At 42.7% G+C, this 17,938-nt stretch overlaps 1 protein-coding gene across 1 annotated transcript in view; it reads right to left on the bottom strand.

Moving 5' to 3' along the window:
- The window catches only part of LOC147703341 (uncharacterized), a 52,040-nt gene extending 37,578 nt beyond the window's left edge, over window positions 1–14,462 (bottom strand). The window contains exons 1-3 of the mRNA XM_086931783.1: window positions 14,451–14,462; window positions 12,708–12,768; window positions 9,099–9,226 (exon numbers count right to left, since the gene is read on the bottom strand). Of these exons, the coding sequence (XP_086787909.1) occupies window positions 9,099–9,226; window positions 12,708–12,768; window positions 14,451–14,462 (201 nt within the window). The remainder of the gene's footprint in view (window positions 1–9,098; window positions 9,227–12,707; window positions 12,769–14,450) is intronic.
- Between the last annotated feature and the right edge of the window lie 3,476 nt (window positions 14,463–17,938).

Raw genomic sequence — 17,938 nt, forward strand, 5'->3', positions numbered from 1 at the left:
TACAGAAGGTCTTTTTCTGCCGAAGTTCATTAGAGTACCAGGGGGCTGAAGGAGCCGTCCTGTAAGATTTGACGGGTTTTATGGGGGCCAGTGCGTCTAAGGCCTCACTGATCCATGTGTCTAGTTCGTTAATAGCTTGGTCAGGGTCGGTTGACAAGCAGGGTTGGGAGTTGTTGAGATGTTTCTGGAGCGCATCTAAAGTGATGCGACTCCAGTTTCTTCCTGAAGATTTAGGCGTGATAAAAGATCTGCAGGGGCGGGGAATATCAATCTCAAAGGAGATAAAGAAATGGTCGGACCAGATGACCGGGATGGGGGGGTGCACCCGAATGGAAGAGAGGTTGGAGCAGATTAAGTCCAGTGTGTGACCCGCATTATGCGTGGGTAAAGTTATTAATTGGACTAGGTTACAGGCCGCTAGCATGGAGATAAATTGAGTACTGTGCGGACATGATTCATTGTCGACATGGAGGTTGAAGTCTCCTAATGCGGTAAAGTTGGAGTATTGTGTACTAAGCTGGATGATATAGTCCGTCAAAACCGGTAGGTGCGATAGATTGGAATGAGGAGGACGATAAATAAGTATTCCCGAACAGGAGGAGGACGGTGAGGTTTGGATGCTAAAAGGCAGACCTTCTATACAGTCGATGTGGTCAAATGGGGGAAAGGTGGCTGTCCAGGTGGATTTATGAATTAGGGCAATACCACCTCCTGGTTTGCCAATAGATCTATTGGCACAGCTGATACTGTAACCCTCCGGTAAGGCAAGGGAAATGGCGGGGTTCGTAGTGTCATTGAGCCATGTTTCCGTTAGGAAAAGCAGATCCCACTTGTTATCTCGAAGGGACTGCCAGATGTCAAAGGCATGTTTGGTCAAATATCTGCAGTTAATAAGTGCAGATCTAAGGGTCAACGGGGGGTGATCGCTAGAAATAGAAGCTGAGGTGGGGGCGTGGATTGGGCGGGATGTTAAGCCAGCAGGTGACAAGGAGAAATGACAAGTTCTGCAGACAAATTCTCGGCTTTGGGCGTCCAAGAGAAAGCCAGAGTGAGTCCTGCAGTGGGGGGGTCTAAGAGACAGCAGATCGGTCCGGGTATAAGGTGCGATGTTGAGGCTGGTGGGTCGGGCATGAGGACTGGCCCCGGTCGCGTCCTGATCGCGGACGAGCGCAGATGAGCTTGCCTTATGCGCGCCTTCGGCGCGCAATCGTCGCGCCCGCTGCGCTCGTCCGCTGCGCTTCCGGTCCAAGCACATTTTTAAAGTGGGAGGGCGAAGGGGGGGGGGGCGTGGCCTCTGAGTGGGCGTGTCCCGGTCAGGGCGTGGGTGAATGGCGATGGAAAGCTCGGCGATTTCGCCCTTCCAAACGCTCGTTTTTGCTCCAAAAAGGGGTGCCAGCAGCAGCAGTGGTGAAACAAAGTGAGTGCACAATCGGTTAAAATTACTTGACATGGGCCTGGACAGGACCATAGTTAATTTATTGGCCGACCTGCACTCTGACCTTACTGCAAAAATTAGAGTTTCCTCGAATGGAAGGTGTACAGATGTTTTTGCCTCTGAAAAAGGAGTCAGACAGGGATGTATACTGGCACCACTGTTGTTCACATTATATGTGAACGCTTTGGAGCCTGCTCTTAGGGGCGTTACCAGCGACATCCCGCGTGCAGGGGATCAGGGGATTCCTGTTCTCCTTTACGCTGATGACGCGGTTCTTCTTGCACGCACCGGGGTTGGGCTTCAACGACTCCTGGATGCCTTTGAATCTTTCATGGGCTCACTTGACCTGAAAATAAACGCTAAAAAATCTCAGGTTATGCTTATGGGCAGGGCCTCTAGGAGACCTTTTCACAAAATTTTTCTTTGTGGGCAGGAAAAGCTTGCGCGCGTCTCCTCCTTTCCCTACCTGGGGATCACCTTTGATGAGAAAGGTAGCTGGGGTCCTCATGTTAATAGTAGAGCAACCATGTTGGCTAGGACATCTGCAGCCCTCCATGGGTTCTCTAAAAAACTTGGGGGTAGGCCAATTGCAGCTGTTAGTAAAATCTATAAGGCCAAATGTATCTCAGTTGCATCATATGGTGGCTCATTGTGGGGATATAGGGGAGTGGAACCCATACAGATAGTGGAAAACAAATTCTTCAGATCTGTTCTTGGCGTCCCTCAGTCAACCCCGTCCTACACCGTCCATATGGAATTAGGGGAAGGCTACATCTCAGACCTGATAAAAATAGCACCTTTAGTTGCTTGGCTGAGGATGTGGCTTAACACAGAAATTCCCCTAAATCATATCATAATGAGGGACTGTTTGTCCCTAGACAAAGTGCATAGCATCAGGTGGCTGACGTATATTAAGGAAAGTTTTTTGAGGCTGGGGAGGCCTGAGCTCTATACTGTTATTGACTCTATAACATCTAAAGATATTGATTACACCAAACATGCAATGAAGGAGCTCCTATCCCTGGAGAGGGAAGAAATCGAGCTGAAAAAACCTAGTGTCAGGGCCAGTTTATTGTTGTCTATACCTAACGGTCCTGATAGCTATCTTAATGTGGTGACTCATCCCTACCACAGGTTTATTTTAACTCGTTTCCGTTTTAATTTGATACATTTTAATTTGGGTTTTTATCCTGTATGGAGTACCCCAGAAAAGGCACCACCCTGTTCTTGCGATCATTTCTCTGAGCAAAATACCATGCACTTTATAATGTTTTGTAGTCACTACAATGAAGCTCGGAGACTGTTCCTTGTACCTATACTTAAGGAAGCAGGATTCATTTTAGTTAGACCTGCTCCTATTTATTTACAACTGTTACAAACTCCCAGGATTATGTTTCACGTGGCTAGTTTCCTGGTGAGAGCTATTAGAAGCAGGACCATTAGATTAAAAAATGTGTCTACCTCCCTTTGTAGTACAGACTTTGCATTTTAGTTAGTCTGTTTGTAACCTTCTTGGGTCAGTAATTATAGAAAGCACTGCAACAGGGTCATTAGATGCTAGTAATGAATATTTCGCTGGGGACCTCCTTAGTATTTTTAAGTCTTTTTAAGTCTTTTTTGCACATTAGCACTTTGTATTTTAGCACCTTGCACTTTATATTTCTCATGCTGATATAAATTGTAACATGATGTATGATGATTTTTAACTTGTTATATTTTAATTGTTTTTAATTGCTCTCAATGTATGTGCTTTTTGTATTGCTATTAATGTTATTAATGTAATATATATTCGCCATTGTCTTTGTATGATATTAAGTTATCGCAATAAAGTATTTTGACTGACTGACTGATTTAAAATTGCAGATTTTACAGGTTTAAAAGCGCAAGAAATACAATCTAGCTTGTGGCTCCCGACTGTGCCTCAGGAGATACTCAAAGTCTAATCAGCGCGCTTGTAGTTCAGCGCGCCTTTATTGACACGGGCGGGGGGTGTGGCCTCTGAGTGGGCGTGTCCCGGTCAGGGCGTGGGTGAATGGCGATGGAAAGCTCGGCAATTTCGCCCTTCCAAGCGCTCGTTTTTGCTCCCAAAAGGGGTGCCAGTAGCAGCAGTGGTGAAACAAAGTGAGTGCACAATCGATTTAAAATTGCAGATTTTACAGGTTTAAAAGCGCAAGAAATACAATCTAGCTTGTGGCTCCCGGCTGTGCCTCAGGAGATAGTCAGAGTCTAATCAGCGCGCTTGTAGTTCAGCGCGCCTTTATTGACACGGGCGGAGGGCGTGGCCTCTGAGTGGGCGTGTCCCGGTCAGGGCGTGGGTGAATGAAGATGGAAAGCTCGGCGATTTCGCCCTTCCAAGCGCTCGTTTTTGCTCCAAAAAAGGGTGCCAGTAGCAGCAGTGGTGAAACAAAGTGAGTGCACAATCGATTTAAAATTGCAGATTTTACAGGTTTAAAAGCGCAAGAAATACAATCTAGCTTGTGGCTCCCGGCTGTGCCTCAGGAGATAGTCAGAGTCTAATCAGCACGCTTGTAGTTCAGCGTGCCTTTATTGACACGGGCGGGGGGCGTGGCCTCTGAGTGGGCGTGTCCCGGTCAGGGCGTGGGTGAATGGCGATGGAAAGCTCGGCGATTTCGCCCTTCCAAGCGCTCGTTTTGCTCCAAAAAGGGGTGCCAGTAGCAGCAGTGGTGAAACAAAGTGAGTGCACAATCGATTTAAAATTGCAGATTTTACAGGTTTAAAAGCGCAAGAAATACAATCTAGCTTGTGGCTCCCGGCTGTGCCTCAGGAGATAGTCAGAGTCTAACATTCCTATGTAATACTTGCATACATTTAGGAGCATATTAAATGGATATTCATAAACTGTTACAGATGGCCATGTATGTAAAGCAAGAATGAGAGAGCTTCAAAATTTGGTGTAGTTGTAAGTGCAACACAGCAGAATGCATTTTTAAAGAAAAATAAGTAAGCTTCAACGCTTGGTGTTGCTGTAATCGCAACACAGGCAAATGCATTTTTTTTAAAATAAGCAAGCTACAAAGCTTGGTGTTGCTGTAAACGCAACACAGGCAAATTCATATTTTCTTTTCTTTTAAATAATGACTACTACTACCATTATGACGACTTTGTCATATCTCGAGCGGATATCCTGGGCCAATCTCATGAACAAATCGGGAAATTCCGGCGAAGCCCACGGGGGGCTATATACTAACAGAATAATCAAGCAGTCTGTCCCCAGCTTCAGCTTAACACCCATCACTTCCGCGCCAGCCAGATTTTCGGTCAGAAACCTTTCGCCCAATAGGCGTGAGCTATACAGAAGGGCCACACCTCCCCCTCTCCTAGCTTCCGTTCTATTGTAGAAAAGTGCAGAGAAATCAGATGGCAAAGAAGCTACGAGATCCGGCATTGAAGAATCTTCTAGCCATGTTTCTGTTATTCCTAAAAGATCCAATTCTCCTTCTTCCAAAAGAGTAAAAACCTCTAGGTGATGGCGTTGAAGGGAGCGTGTATTGAGGAGACCATAGCGCAGGCCTTGGACCTTAAAAGCGTCCTTCCGACCTGGATGGGAACTGGGGGCTATCAATACTCCTTCCTGCCTGAGTATAGCAGCACATCCCTGGCTGATGGCAATATTACCGGAATTAAAAGCCCCTAACTCACCGCTAGTGTAGATAATATGCGGACCAGGGGTCGTGGCCCCGGGTCCCGGTTGGTCACGGATGGGCACAGATGGGCTCGCCTCTGGCGAGCCTCCGGCGCGCCCGCTGCGCGCGTGCGCTGCGTGCGTGCGCTGCGCGCTTGCATGGGGGCAGGTTTAAATGGCCTCGAGCGTGCAAGGTCGTCAGGCAGCAACTAGCCTGTCAACAAAGATGGCGTCCCGACCCGGCACTTCCTCCCCCAAGATGGCTCCCACCCCAAAGGTAGCGACTAAAGACCCGCTCAACAGCGGTGCAATTCACTATTAATGTGCAAGTGTGTCCTAACACAAACCCGGCAAAATGCAGAGCCCACAAACTAAATTAAGATAATGATCGCGTTAAAAGCGCTATACTCGCGCTAGTCAGCAGCGTTAAAAAGAAACCACCAGCAGCCTTTGAATCACGGCACTTACCTAACAGGGAGAGACCCTGGAGTGATCAGCTTAAATGGCCTCGAGCGTGCGAGGTCGTCAGGCAGCAACTAGCCTGTCAACAAAGATGGCGTCCCGACCCGGCACTTCCTCCCCCAATAAAGTTATGTTGAAAGCCCCGGGAGTGTTCCAGTTGCTTTTTTGGTTGTTGAATGAAATGGGTCACACCCCCGTTAATTGGAGGCACCAGTTGTGAGTTCGGAGGAACTGGTTGGAAACGTGTATGGATATATATATATATATATATATATATATATATATATATATATATATATATATATATATATATATATATAAACGAATTACAGTTATTATAATTTGAATACATTTAACAACAAACAATTAGTCATTTTTAATTCAGGTTAAATAAAAATATACATTTTACTTTCTGGTTGATTTTTTAAATAAATATTTAAATAAATAATTTTGTATTAGCTTATTATATTTACAGGAAATATTTTAACATACTTTCAAGATAGTATTGCTGTAGAATTTATTTTCAATTTCTTTTAGGTTTAAAAAAAATATAAAATACATTAAAATATTTTCATTAACTTATTTTAAAGATTAAAAATCCCTGACACGACACCATAGGGAGAACTCTGCCCTGGTGAAATAAGTGTGAAACGTTACCAGTGGCAACTAGTCACTTATAAATTTACCTCCACCCTCTAGTTTCAGGGATCGAGGATATGCACATTTCCACTGTGTTGTAACTTTACATGTGAAAACGGTGAATAGCCAAAAGCAGTAAAGTTACTACAAAGTCTAAGAGTAAATGTAAATGTGCACGTTTGCATGTATTTCTACTTTTGTGAATACGGATGATAGTCTTTTTTGACCTGTAATTATTGATCTTTTCCTTGGGCCACATTTTTCTCAATTATCCCTATCTAGAGTAGAAACTAGCCATGCATTCTTACGTCTCACAAATGGCTCCTTTAGATGACACTCAACATAAAATTGTAAGGACAAAAGTAGCTGACATGAGAGCTTTCCATTCACAGATTTGCTGTAATCAGGATCAGGGTATTTCACAATAAGTCCCTCAAAGCAAGATTCTGAGTGTGTTAAATGATCTTCATTTCGATGAGGTTATGTACATTTGTTTTACAGGGATATCTTGAATACCTGGCATGATCCAGTCTTTCTCGTTCTAGGTTGTAGACCCCAAGATGTGAAGTATTTTTACAGCAAACTAGCAGTGTAACTGTTCTTTCTTCACTCCAAGAAAGAATTTGCCATGACATGTTTCGGTGAGAGGTTAGTGTCTCAATTTTCTCCCACAGTCTCTGACTGAACAGAGTTGAAATGTTCAAACAAAGGTTACAATACTATTTTCTCTAATGACTCATCCATGAAGTACCATATCAATATGTACACCTAATGGATGCTTTAGAAGAAAATATGTCATTCCAGGCACTTGCAACACAACACAGAGATGTAATGCATTACAATACATCTCTGCATCATACTACAACATAACACCACAAAACACACATAGCTGCACTACAGCACAGCATGACACTGACAAACTACACAATACTATAGTACACTGCACAAAAATATGATGCTAGTTTGACTATGGCATTGCCATTAATGGCAAAGCCACCTGTTCCCTTAATGATATATGTTATTCACCCCTAAGGAAGCCATATAGACCCCTATGGCAAGGAGCTGTATATTGTTAAGCAATACATATAAGTTTATATAGCCTTAGCAGCAAAACCCTTAAAGTTGTTGTTTTAATGAGGAAAGTTAGTCCAGCTAACTTCCAGCGAAATTAATGTCACTGTTAAAGTTGGGCAGCTTTTAAAATGTTGACACTCTGTGCCATAGCTAGTCCAGTGGCTTTGTGCAGGCCCGGGCCAACATACAGCTTTCTGCCCATCTGGGGAGACATGTGAACAACTCCAAGGCTTAAGTACAAAGGCAGTTGCCGCAGACTGAGGTGTCACCTCCTCTCCCAGAAAGGCCAACTAAGGTGTTAGCCCAAAAGGCAGGCTCAAAGGAAATGCCCCCTTTAAAGGGTGACAACACACCCGAGCAGGATGACTTTTGTTCCTGCAGACAAGTTGGAGGCAGGGACGGAGAGGAAAACAATATCCTCAAACCTGTTTTCCTGTGGGCTTGACAGTAGCAAGAATATTGCACTCTGGGATTGCGAAATGCCACACATAACCTGAACTTTGTCGCAAAAAAGGAGTGGGCCTACTAGCCCATTGGATAGTCACCATGTTGTCCCCCCAGGCACTTTTCCCAGGATAAAATAGGCACCCCTGGCATGCTAAGCCTCAGTACACATTGGATTTGGAAAAAGAACCCAACAAAGACTGTCCTCCTGCCCTTGGAATAGCCGAAAGAGAGGATTCACTGTTGGAAGGACTGCTCCTGCTGCACTTTGGACTAGTAAAATTTGGACTGTGCCTGCGGCTCCCGGCTTGGGAAAACATTGATCCCAGAGCCAGATTGAAGCAGTGACTCCAAGGGTTAGTTGGTTGGCCACCTGGAACAGCACCATGGATACCAAAGTTGAGAAAGCCGAAACCGGCAAAGCAGTATCATTTTCAGAGGAATCACCACTGACTGCTGTTGGATGCTGCTAGAGACATCTCCAATGTAGCCAAAAGTTGCACTCGAGTCTGCTGGACCCAGGACTGCTATCAAAGGATTTCTTGCCTTAGAGGGACACTAGCCTCTACCAAAGGTATTCGCAGTGATTGCTGTGTCGGGAGAACAGTAGCCCAGCTGCTGCTGGCCTTCGACTGTCACAAAGAGGATGCCATGGGACCTCACATGCAGTGGCCAAAGTTGCCCCACCTCACCTATGCACCAAGGAATCACCAACAGCTCACCCTTGTCGACTGCACAGCTCCAGGATAATATTTGAACATCTTTTCTGCCTGCATCCCCAGCGTAGGAACCACTTCATTGTTCTCTATGGTGGTTGTTTTCTAAAGGCTGGAACTGAACTGAAAAAGTGTCTGGTGGCCAGGTCACTGCCCAAAGTGACCTTAAGTCAGGCTGAAGTTGACAAACTAACTGTTTTAAACATTAAAAAAATGTACAATTGTTTGTTGACCAGTGCTGTTTTGTGGTTGTATTGAAAGTTTTTTTATTGTTTTCAAAATACATATCTCTGGAACCTCCAATGAAATTTGATGAACATGGATTCTAAAAATGTATAAAAATATGTTCTATTTTCATAAAGTATTGTTGTATCTCTTGTGTGACTTTCTTATTCCATTCTTTGGTGCTCCTAAATGATTTACACTAAGTTCCTTTGTCAAGCTTTGCTGCTCGAAGCCCCAGATACCCAGCGTTGAACAAAGGTGATGCAAACAAGCTTGACTGGACCCAAGACAGTTTTTGTGACTGTATTCCATGATAAGGCTTCTACTGCCATATCATATAATACTCTGAAATTCTCACATACATAATATATCATACCATGAGACAACCACATGTTTAAATGAAGCACATTGCCTCTTATTCCCTAGAATGCCCGGTAAAGCAATGGAGAATCACAGTTACCTTTTTTCGATGTTCCAGGATTTTACAACATAACAAGATGTTCTCATTTGAATTTGCAGAAGCAGTTGTATGCAAAAAAGCCATAAGGATGTTTATGTCCATGCGCCGGACAGATTCCATCAGTCGAACTGTAATGACAACCCAGAGAAACAGACACATGTACAAATAATGCCCAAACAGAGGTTATTTGACATTTTTTAGAAGTTTAGAAAAAAGTGTCACAAGATATTTTTAACTTGCAGCAAAATTTGCATGAAATATTAAAGAAAGGACACTTGTCCAAGATGCATTGGTGCTTGTGCAAATTATGTGTTGAGTTTGTGAAACATGTTCTGTCTTATGTGTTCTGTTGGAATTGTGTGGCGTTTCCTAAGTGCAGTTGAGACCCCCATGATAACTGATCATAGATTAATCTTGAATGTGTTGAATTTATGTGATAGAGTGCTTTATTTTATTTCGGAGCATTCTGGGGGAGAAAGGTAGACTGTCTTGCTCAGGTTTGGTTATTTCCTGTATCCCACTTCTATGTAAATCTAGCTGCTTGAACTACACCTTGCACGTGAGGAAGCCTACGGAGGGAAATGTAAAGAGAATTAGCACTCCCAACAAAGCTTCCATAACTATGCAGACGTAATAAAAGTGCCTCTCATGATAAATTCTAGAGCTGTTACTCTCCATTTTTATAATGAGACTCCTCAAATGTTATGCTGTGTTAAAGCCCCCGGCATACAAGACAGCATATCCAGGAGCTCTCTAACCTATCCAAAAGGACACCAATGGCATTTGCTAATCACAAAGAGCATTTGGTCAGAAATTAGGGTTAGTTTGAGGGCACAAGTATCTCTAGATTGAATGTCAATTTCGATTACAGAGTCCCATGTCTGCACAAACTGAAGAAAGTGGCTCCTCAGATGGTCCTCCCTTCATGCCCCAAGTTGCTGCTGATTGAAATTATAACATTAAATAAATATAATAACATAGTATAAACTAACATAACATAACATAACTTATCAATCTACTAGAGTTTAAAAGCCATGTTTGCTTGAAAACTAATCAGTTTAAAGATGGATACAAAAATGTCCTGAAACTCGGTAGCTACACGTTTCACTGCCAGTCCTGTAATGCGCCTGGTGAAAAAGGCCCTCCAACTTGGGTCTCCATATTCCCCCAAATTGTATAGTTGTTGCCTGCCTTTCTCTGTTTGCAAAATGTGAATATTTGAGTCAGGATGGGTGATGGGGGACCATGCATGGTTAATTCAACTCATCTATGTTAGACTTCAGATACATCTGAACAATTGTTCATGTTATGTGACTATACGTGTGAATTTATGATAAGGGTTTTTTTTACCCAGGAATGGTGCAACTGTTTGGGACTTTTGTATCAAATATAAGAGATTAATATATATAGATTTAGAAGGCACTGCTATGGCAGGCTCTTCTAATTTGCCCATGTAGCAAATCACTGCATTTTGTTAGTGAAGCTTACAAGTTGTGTTCCTGCTCCTATGCTCCCCATTGGAATGTATTTTCTCCAGGTCACTGTTTTGGACCATAACTTCTGAAGCTATTTGCCACATCTATGAAAGTTCTAAAATGTCAGCATTTTTGGTGGCCCAGCCTACAACTGTTCATGTTGCTTTATATTTCTGGGGTTAGGTACCTCCTATCCACAGCCTAGGAGTTCTGTAATAATTTGTCCGTACTGAACAAAGATTCCATTTGTGAGCAAGGATTGCTGGGAGCCCAGGCTTCTCCTTTTGCCATCAGCATACACTGTCCCTCGGTCTCTGTGAGCCAGGTACTTCCAAAGACACCTGCCGTCTAAAGTAGCTCTGCGGCCACCAGCAGCATTTGGCTGCACATTTTCACAGCCCACATTACACTTGATCATCTTTATTGTCCTCTTAAGGATTTGGGCGGCCCTGGGTAAGACATAATTTGAGGGCATCTGTACAGTACAAATTTGAAATATATTACCCATTTCCTACTATTTCAATCCTGTTTGATGCCAAACAATACGAAATCATATGTCACACTATAACAAGAGCACACAATAACAGATTAAATATGTCCTAACTGGTATCCCAAAAGTCCTTAAAATGACTCAAAAGAGTCAGTAGTGGCATGAGGTAGAGAGTTTTAATAGAGAAACAGAATAGGCAAAGATCAAATAGTGAGAAAGTTCACTTTCCCATGGGGCCTCTTGGAAGGTGGGGGCCCTGGGCAATTGCCTAATATGCCTATGCCTTAAAACGTCTTTGACCATCTTGCCTGGTGATCCAGTGGCCTCCAAGCCTACTGCACACATGCCATAAGGCTCCAATAATTTGTCAGTTCTGTGTTTGATTGTTGAATGACCATTCTGCCGAGGTGGTGCCAGGATTTGAAACACAGCCAGTACCTCCCACCACAATGACTGTGGCCCAACACGCTCAGAAATGAAATACTAAATGATCAATGCCAGCGCCATACATTGTAACATTGAGTGACTGCTGCCTCCATATCCGCATGTACTTAAATATTGAGGGGTTGATTCACCTGCATTTCACATACTATATTATTACATAATAGCTTCAAGGACAGTGTGTTCTGTGCTGAAAATGTACTTTTTACAGAAATGCATCCCTTCATTTCATTAAAACTATAAACAATCAAAGAACTCACACAAAGGGGAAAACTCAGGGGCAGATTTACAAGAAAGTGACCCAGGGGCATATTATCAAGGACCGGTGTTAAAATTATCGCCGTTTTATCGGCAGGAAACTGCAGATAAAACGGCGATAATGTGCTTGATAATACGCCCTTGTTAATTCCCATAGAAGCCCATGTTCTGGCGATAATTTTAACACTGCTCCTTGATAATATGCCCCTCAGTGCCGAATGCAAGCCACATTGTGTCACTTTCAAAGCACAGGGAGGCAACAAATTTACAACAATATGTCGCATCTCAGTGCTTCCCTCTGCACTGGCGTGCAAACTGCTGCCATGAGCAGTGCGTCGTGGGGAGATTGTTTTTGTTCAGGAAGGGTTCCCTTCCTGCACAAAAACAATCCGAAATGCCGTTTTTCAACTTCTATGTGTGCTGCATTAGCACCCATAGAAGTTGAAAAACTGCATTGTTTCAATGATTGTTGATGTGCCGGAAGGGAACCCTTCCTGTACATAAACATCATTAGAGGTGATTTCCTCTTTCTATGTGTGCTGCAAAATGCAGCACACATAGGAAGAGGAAAAGAAAAAGAGGAGAAATTAATACATTTCTCCTTGTTGCGCATCCCTACGCCTCCGCTGGGGAGGCGTAGAATTCACACTCATTTCCAGATTTATGATTCCTTGTGAATCTGAAAATGTGTCTGGTTCAATGGGTGCGGCGTGTGAACACCCATAGCAACACCCATGGAAAGTCCCTTTCATGCAAAGTGCTGCGTGTAAAGGGGTCATATTTAAAAGGACAAGCAAAGTCACACAGGGTGGCTTTTCCTGTCCTTGTAAATATGGAGCGTTACCATGCGCCACCGATACAACACAAAAAATTATGAACTGGTGTGTCAAGGGGCTTGTAAATCTGCCCCTCAGAGTACATTTGGTTTTGCTTTCGACCACTTACCTCCATCAGGGACTGGTCTGCAGCAGCAGATTACTGCCCTCAGGCGGGCTCGCATGCGGAACTACAAGAGAAAAAGAAAGAATCATTTGGTCTTTCTCTCTAAAACCAGATTTCACCATTTCATCACATTGATATACAATGTTACACCCTGTGCCACTCAGCCATTTTCTCGTTGAAATGTAGTAGCTAACTACTGGAGGGAATCCGCTATATTCAAATGCCATGGTCGGGGAACAGTCGGAACACTGTGGTCTAAACCATGAGTGTTCCAACTCCGCTAGATCTACAGCACATGCCTTAACCACACATATGCCCTAAGCACGCATATGTGTGGTTAAGGTAACATGCATACTAGCTGCTGCCTGCTACGGACAGAAGCAAGAAGACCTTGCAGGAAGCGGTGAGTTTATTTGTGCTGTGTGTAGTTTTGGGCTGGGGGTTGTTTTGTTGTAGTTTAGTAGGCTTGTGGGGTTGGGGTAGTTTTATAGGCTGGGGGTGAGTCGGATTTTGTTTTGCCGGCTGGAGGGGGTGAGTCGGGGTTGGTTTGTTGGCTGGTGGGTGGGTCAGGAGTAGTTTTGTGGGCTGGGTCTGATTCGGTGTTGTTACACGTTCTATGAGCCTCCTCGATGAGCTGCCCTATATCTCACTCCTGCCTTGAAGGGGAAGTAAATTGTAAGTGTAACTCTTTCACTTCACATTGAAGGCCTGTTGTGGAGCGAGCACTAAACATGATGTTTGTACAACTATGGGAAAGAGATCACACCCCCACTTTTTTTTGGGAGAAACTAAATTAATTGTCAACAAAATTGAGAACATCTCAAATGACAACTCTTTTCATGAAAGTGAAAACTTTAAAGTAGGCACTATATTTTGCTCACTACTTATCCTCCCAAACTTTTAAACTAACATTGTAAGTTGGGAAGAAACCGTGGGGCAGATCTACAAGAAACTAACGCAGCGCGATGCAGCAAGTCATTTTTCTGTGCTGCACTGCATTAGTTTCAAAGCACAGGGATGCAACCTATTTACAACAGTATGTTGCATTTCTCTGCTTCCCCCTGCACTGGCACACAAACAGCTGCCATGCGCAGGCATCCTTGCACAGTGGTGCAAGGATGCCTGCATCATGGGGAGATTGTTCTTATGCAGGAAGAGGCACCTTCTGACATTCTGACACATTTCCAGATTTACAATTTCTTGTAAATCTGGAAATGCATCAGTGGACATGGGTGTTGCGTGGGAACACCCATAGCAACACCCATGTCCCGCCCCTAACACGCAAAGAGTTGCGTGAACTGGGGCGATACTTACGAGCACAGGTTAAGTCACGCAAGATGACTTTATCTGTGCTTGTAAATATCACTCATCAGGCTACGCCGCAAGTGCCTCATGCAACTAGATGCACCGGCGGCACATGGGGATTGTAAATTTGCCCCCATATATTTAGGTTTGATCATTTCTCAGTCATCAAACAAAATCATAGTTCAAAGGTCACTACAAAAACTGTTCTCGCTCCATGTGTTTTTAGTAGGTGACACTCTATTGTTTCCTCTCCTGTTTTAAAACATTGCATGTCTTATGTTTTACCTTTGTTCACCTGCAGCTTCTTTTAGAATCGGGCCTTAACATGTGAATTTTCACCCAAATAGCAGTACTCATCTCTATTTCAGAAACTCAAACCCTGATAATGACAATTAAGCATAATACCTCATTTACACTTACAGGCATGAAATCAAAACTCACATTGTTGGACATCCTGAATTGAGTAAAATTCAAATTTCAACCGTGGTTGATGGTGCTCCCTCAACTAGACTGTAGACAATTAACTAGGATTCAAGAAAGAAAAGTAATGAGTTGAGTCAAGAACTTCAGTTGTCACAATAATTTTAGAGCAAAGGATTCCATGAGTTGTGAAAGTCGGAGATCAGTGGCATAGCCTCCCATAGTAGGAAACAGTATACAATATATGCTTTATAAACACTGGAGATTCAAGTCGGGTCTGTGAACTACGACCTTATTTTTTAACATGAATAATTTCTGATGTCTAAAAGGGATTATAAGTGAAAGAACATCATCTCTATATCCAGGGTTCAGTTCAGGGGAGGAGAGAGGAGAAAAGAAAACTTGATTCGCACCTATGCTGTTGTTATACTAAATCCCCAAATACCAAAATATTCCAATATCATTTCGCCAAATAGAATGAGAAAACACCTTCACTGCAATGTGCTGTACAAAAGAATTCCTCACTTCTCATCATTAAAACCCAGACCTTAAGTTACTGTTTTCATAAAAGGATTGGCCTATATCAGAAACTGTGGGGATTCACATTTTCATCAAGTAACACTCTCTTTCTATAAGTGACTACTAAAAAATTGTCTAGACTTGGGATGAAACATGTTGGCCCTATGGAACCTTGTAAACGATTTTTAACTATCCATAGTGCTTTAGTTACATGGAATCAGCTTCATTTTACTATATGAGAATAATGCCCTAAAACATCACCTGCTTGTGACACAACTATTCCCTGTCTACTGTAGCGTCATTGTTTAAACATATGTTTCGTTGCTTTTCAAGTTGTAAGTTAAATGTATAAGTATGAAGGAAATAGATGGTAAGAACAGCTCAAGATGGCACCTAGGCTGTTCAAAAAGCCTTTAAAATTGCCTAATAAGCTAATTTATAAGTTACTGGAGTAAGTATGTAGATGAATCACAATAAGGAATGGGCAGGTCTCTTGGAGGGATTGTAGTTGGCATAAGGGACTTGTAGGGGAGCATTATACTCCTCCTATTGGCAGAATGGATGTGTGAGTGACAGTGATATTTTATGAATGGAGGACACCCAGTGCCCCTGTGATAGATTATGTGTGTGTGTACATCTTTGAACTGGATGTGAGGATAGACGTATTGTGAGAGTACAATGTATGCCTTATCAGGGGGGATTGATCTTGTTTCCATACCGACATGGCTAAATGCACATAAAAATATCACTGATAAGAATTGGACTCAGACTACTTCCTAACATCTAATTGCAGAATATTTGAGAGGTGCAGTGGTGAATCACGAATTATTGGCAAAATGTTGAATCTTCATCTAATTGATATTTGAAGGATTGTAATGCAGAAACAACTGATTGGGGATTTGGTTCAAATGGTAGTTTTCAGCTCATTGAACCACAATAAGTAACACGAGATCCCTCAAGAAGCTTTAGTGAGCGTGAGACACGTGTTGGCAGTAGTTCTTGGCTGTACTGCTGTATTAAAGAAAGAAAGAAAGAATCTGTACAATAATCTTTATTTTAAGTTTTCTTGAATCCCTCAGTAAATTTATATATATATGCGTATATGTATGTATGTATATATGTGTACATCCACACATTTCAGGAAGCACATAAGAGAAGACCACAGGTAGCTTCAGATAGGTTCTTTATTTGCACTCGAGCACTTGCCAGCAGTTAAAATGTCAGATTAAGGCTTCTCATATTCATCTGCCAGACGCATTTCAGGTTGCAAAGACCTTTCTTCAGTGGCAATAAACCGGAAATAAAAACATCGCTTGACTGTTCCACTACTTTAAACACCTGCCCGTTAGGGCGTGGCACTCCCTGTGCCTTCTGGTATATGTAGTTGATAACTCTCAAGTGGGTGCAATGTTCATTACCTCAATGATGTAAACAGTATTCACCCCAGGGGGTCGAAGCGTTTTACCTGGCAAAGAACTGCCTTGCTTTCCAGTGGTCGAAAAGAACTGCTGCCTCTGTTTGTTTTCTTGCTTAATTAAAAGCTCAAACAGACCCGCAGGGTCGCAGTGGGTCTTCTCTGTTAGGCGTGCAAAGCCCCATAAATCCACACATTTCAGGAAGCACATAAGAGAAGACCACAGGTAGCTGCAGATAGGTTCTTTATATGCACTCGAGCACTTGCCAGCAGTTAAAATGTCAGATTAAGGCTTCTCATATTCATCTGCCAGACGCGTTTCAGGTTGCAAAGACCTTTCTTCAGTGGCAATAAACCGGAAATAAAAACATCGCTTGACTTTTCCACTACTTTAAAATTGCCAGGTAAAACGCTTCGACCCACTGGGGTGAATACTGTTTACATCATTGAGGTAATGAACATTGCACCAACTTGGGAGTTATCAACTACATATACCAGAAGGCACAGGGAGTGCCACGCCCTAACGGGCAGATGTTTAAAGTAGTGGAAAAGTCAAGCGATGTTTTTATTTCCGGTTTATTGCCACTGAAGAAAGGTCTTTGCAACCTGAAACACGTCTGGCAGATGAATATGAGAAGCCTTAATATGACATTTTAACTGCTGGCAAGTGCTCGAGTGCAAATAAAGAACCTATCTGCAGCTACCTGTGGTCTTCTCTTACGTGCTTCCTGAAATGTGTGGATATATATATATGTGTGTGTATATATCTATATGTATATAGATATATATATACACACACATATATATTCTGTGTGTGCGTGATTATTCACCTTCTTGTAAGAAAGATCCTGTTGCATATATATATATATATATTATATATATATATATATATATATATATATATATATATATATACATACACACACGCACTCACATATATATAGGGTGCAATTTATTTAAAAGGCAGGACCTGTACTTTTAGGTTTTCCATGTCGTGGTAATGAAAAAGCCTTAACTTCGTTTTTCACTACTGCAAAGCCTATCTCTCCCATAGGAACATTGGGGTTAAATTATTACATTTTATAACAGTCATTTCCAATTGTGAAGAGATATACTTTTCAAGTGTGGTGTCTCTGGAATCAGAATTTAAAATACAAACTTATGGTGAAGTTGGATTTTCAATTGCAATTCTGAAAATGCCACTATAAGAAAGTTGCCATTTTCTTACTTTACCCATTTGGCGCCTTCTGCCTGTCTCTGATCACATGTCTGGGGTGGGTGACAGTTGGGCTTTGTGTACTCCTCCTAGACAGCCACCCAAAATGGGAGCTTAGTTGTGACTTGATTGGCCATCCTGGCAGGATGGGAGGGAGCAGCTAGACCCAGCCTCACTTACAGCTCAATAGGCTGTGTCTTCTACCCACACAAAGGACTGCATACCCCCTGTAAAGATTCTCTACCTCTGACAACACCACTTCAGTACCCTGACCTCCTATGCCTCTTGGGCAGGGTCCCACAGGAACTTCCCAGGGCTAAAAAAGCTTTTTAAATTTGTTTTTTAAAATCTGCGGGAGTC

Source organism: Lissotriton vulgaris, chromosome 7, assembly GCF_964263255.1.
Source record: "Lissotriton vulgaris chromosome 7, aLisVul1.2, whole genome shotgun sequence".
Taxonomy (NCBI): domain Eukaryota; kingdom Metazoa; phylum Chordata; class Amphibia; order Caudata; family Salamandridae; genus Lissotriton; species Lissotriton vulgaris.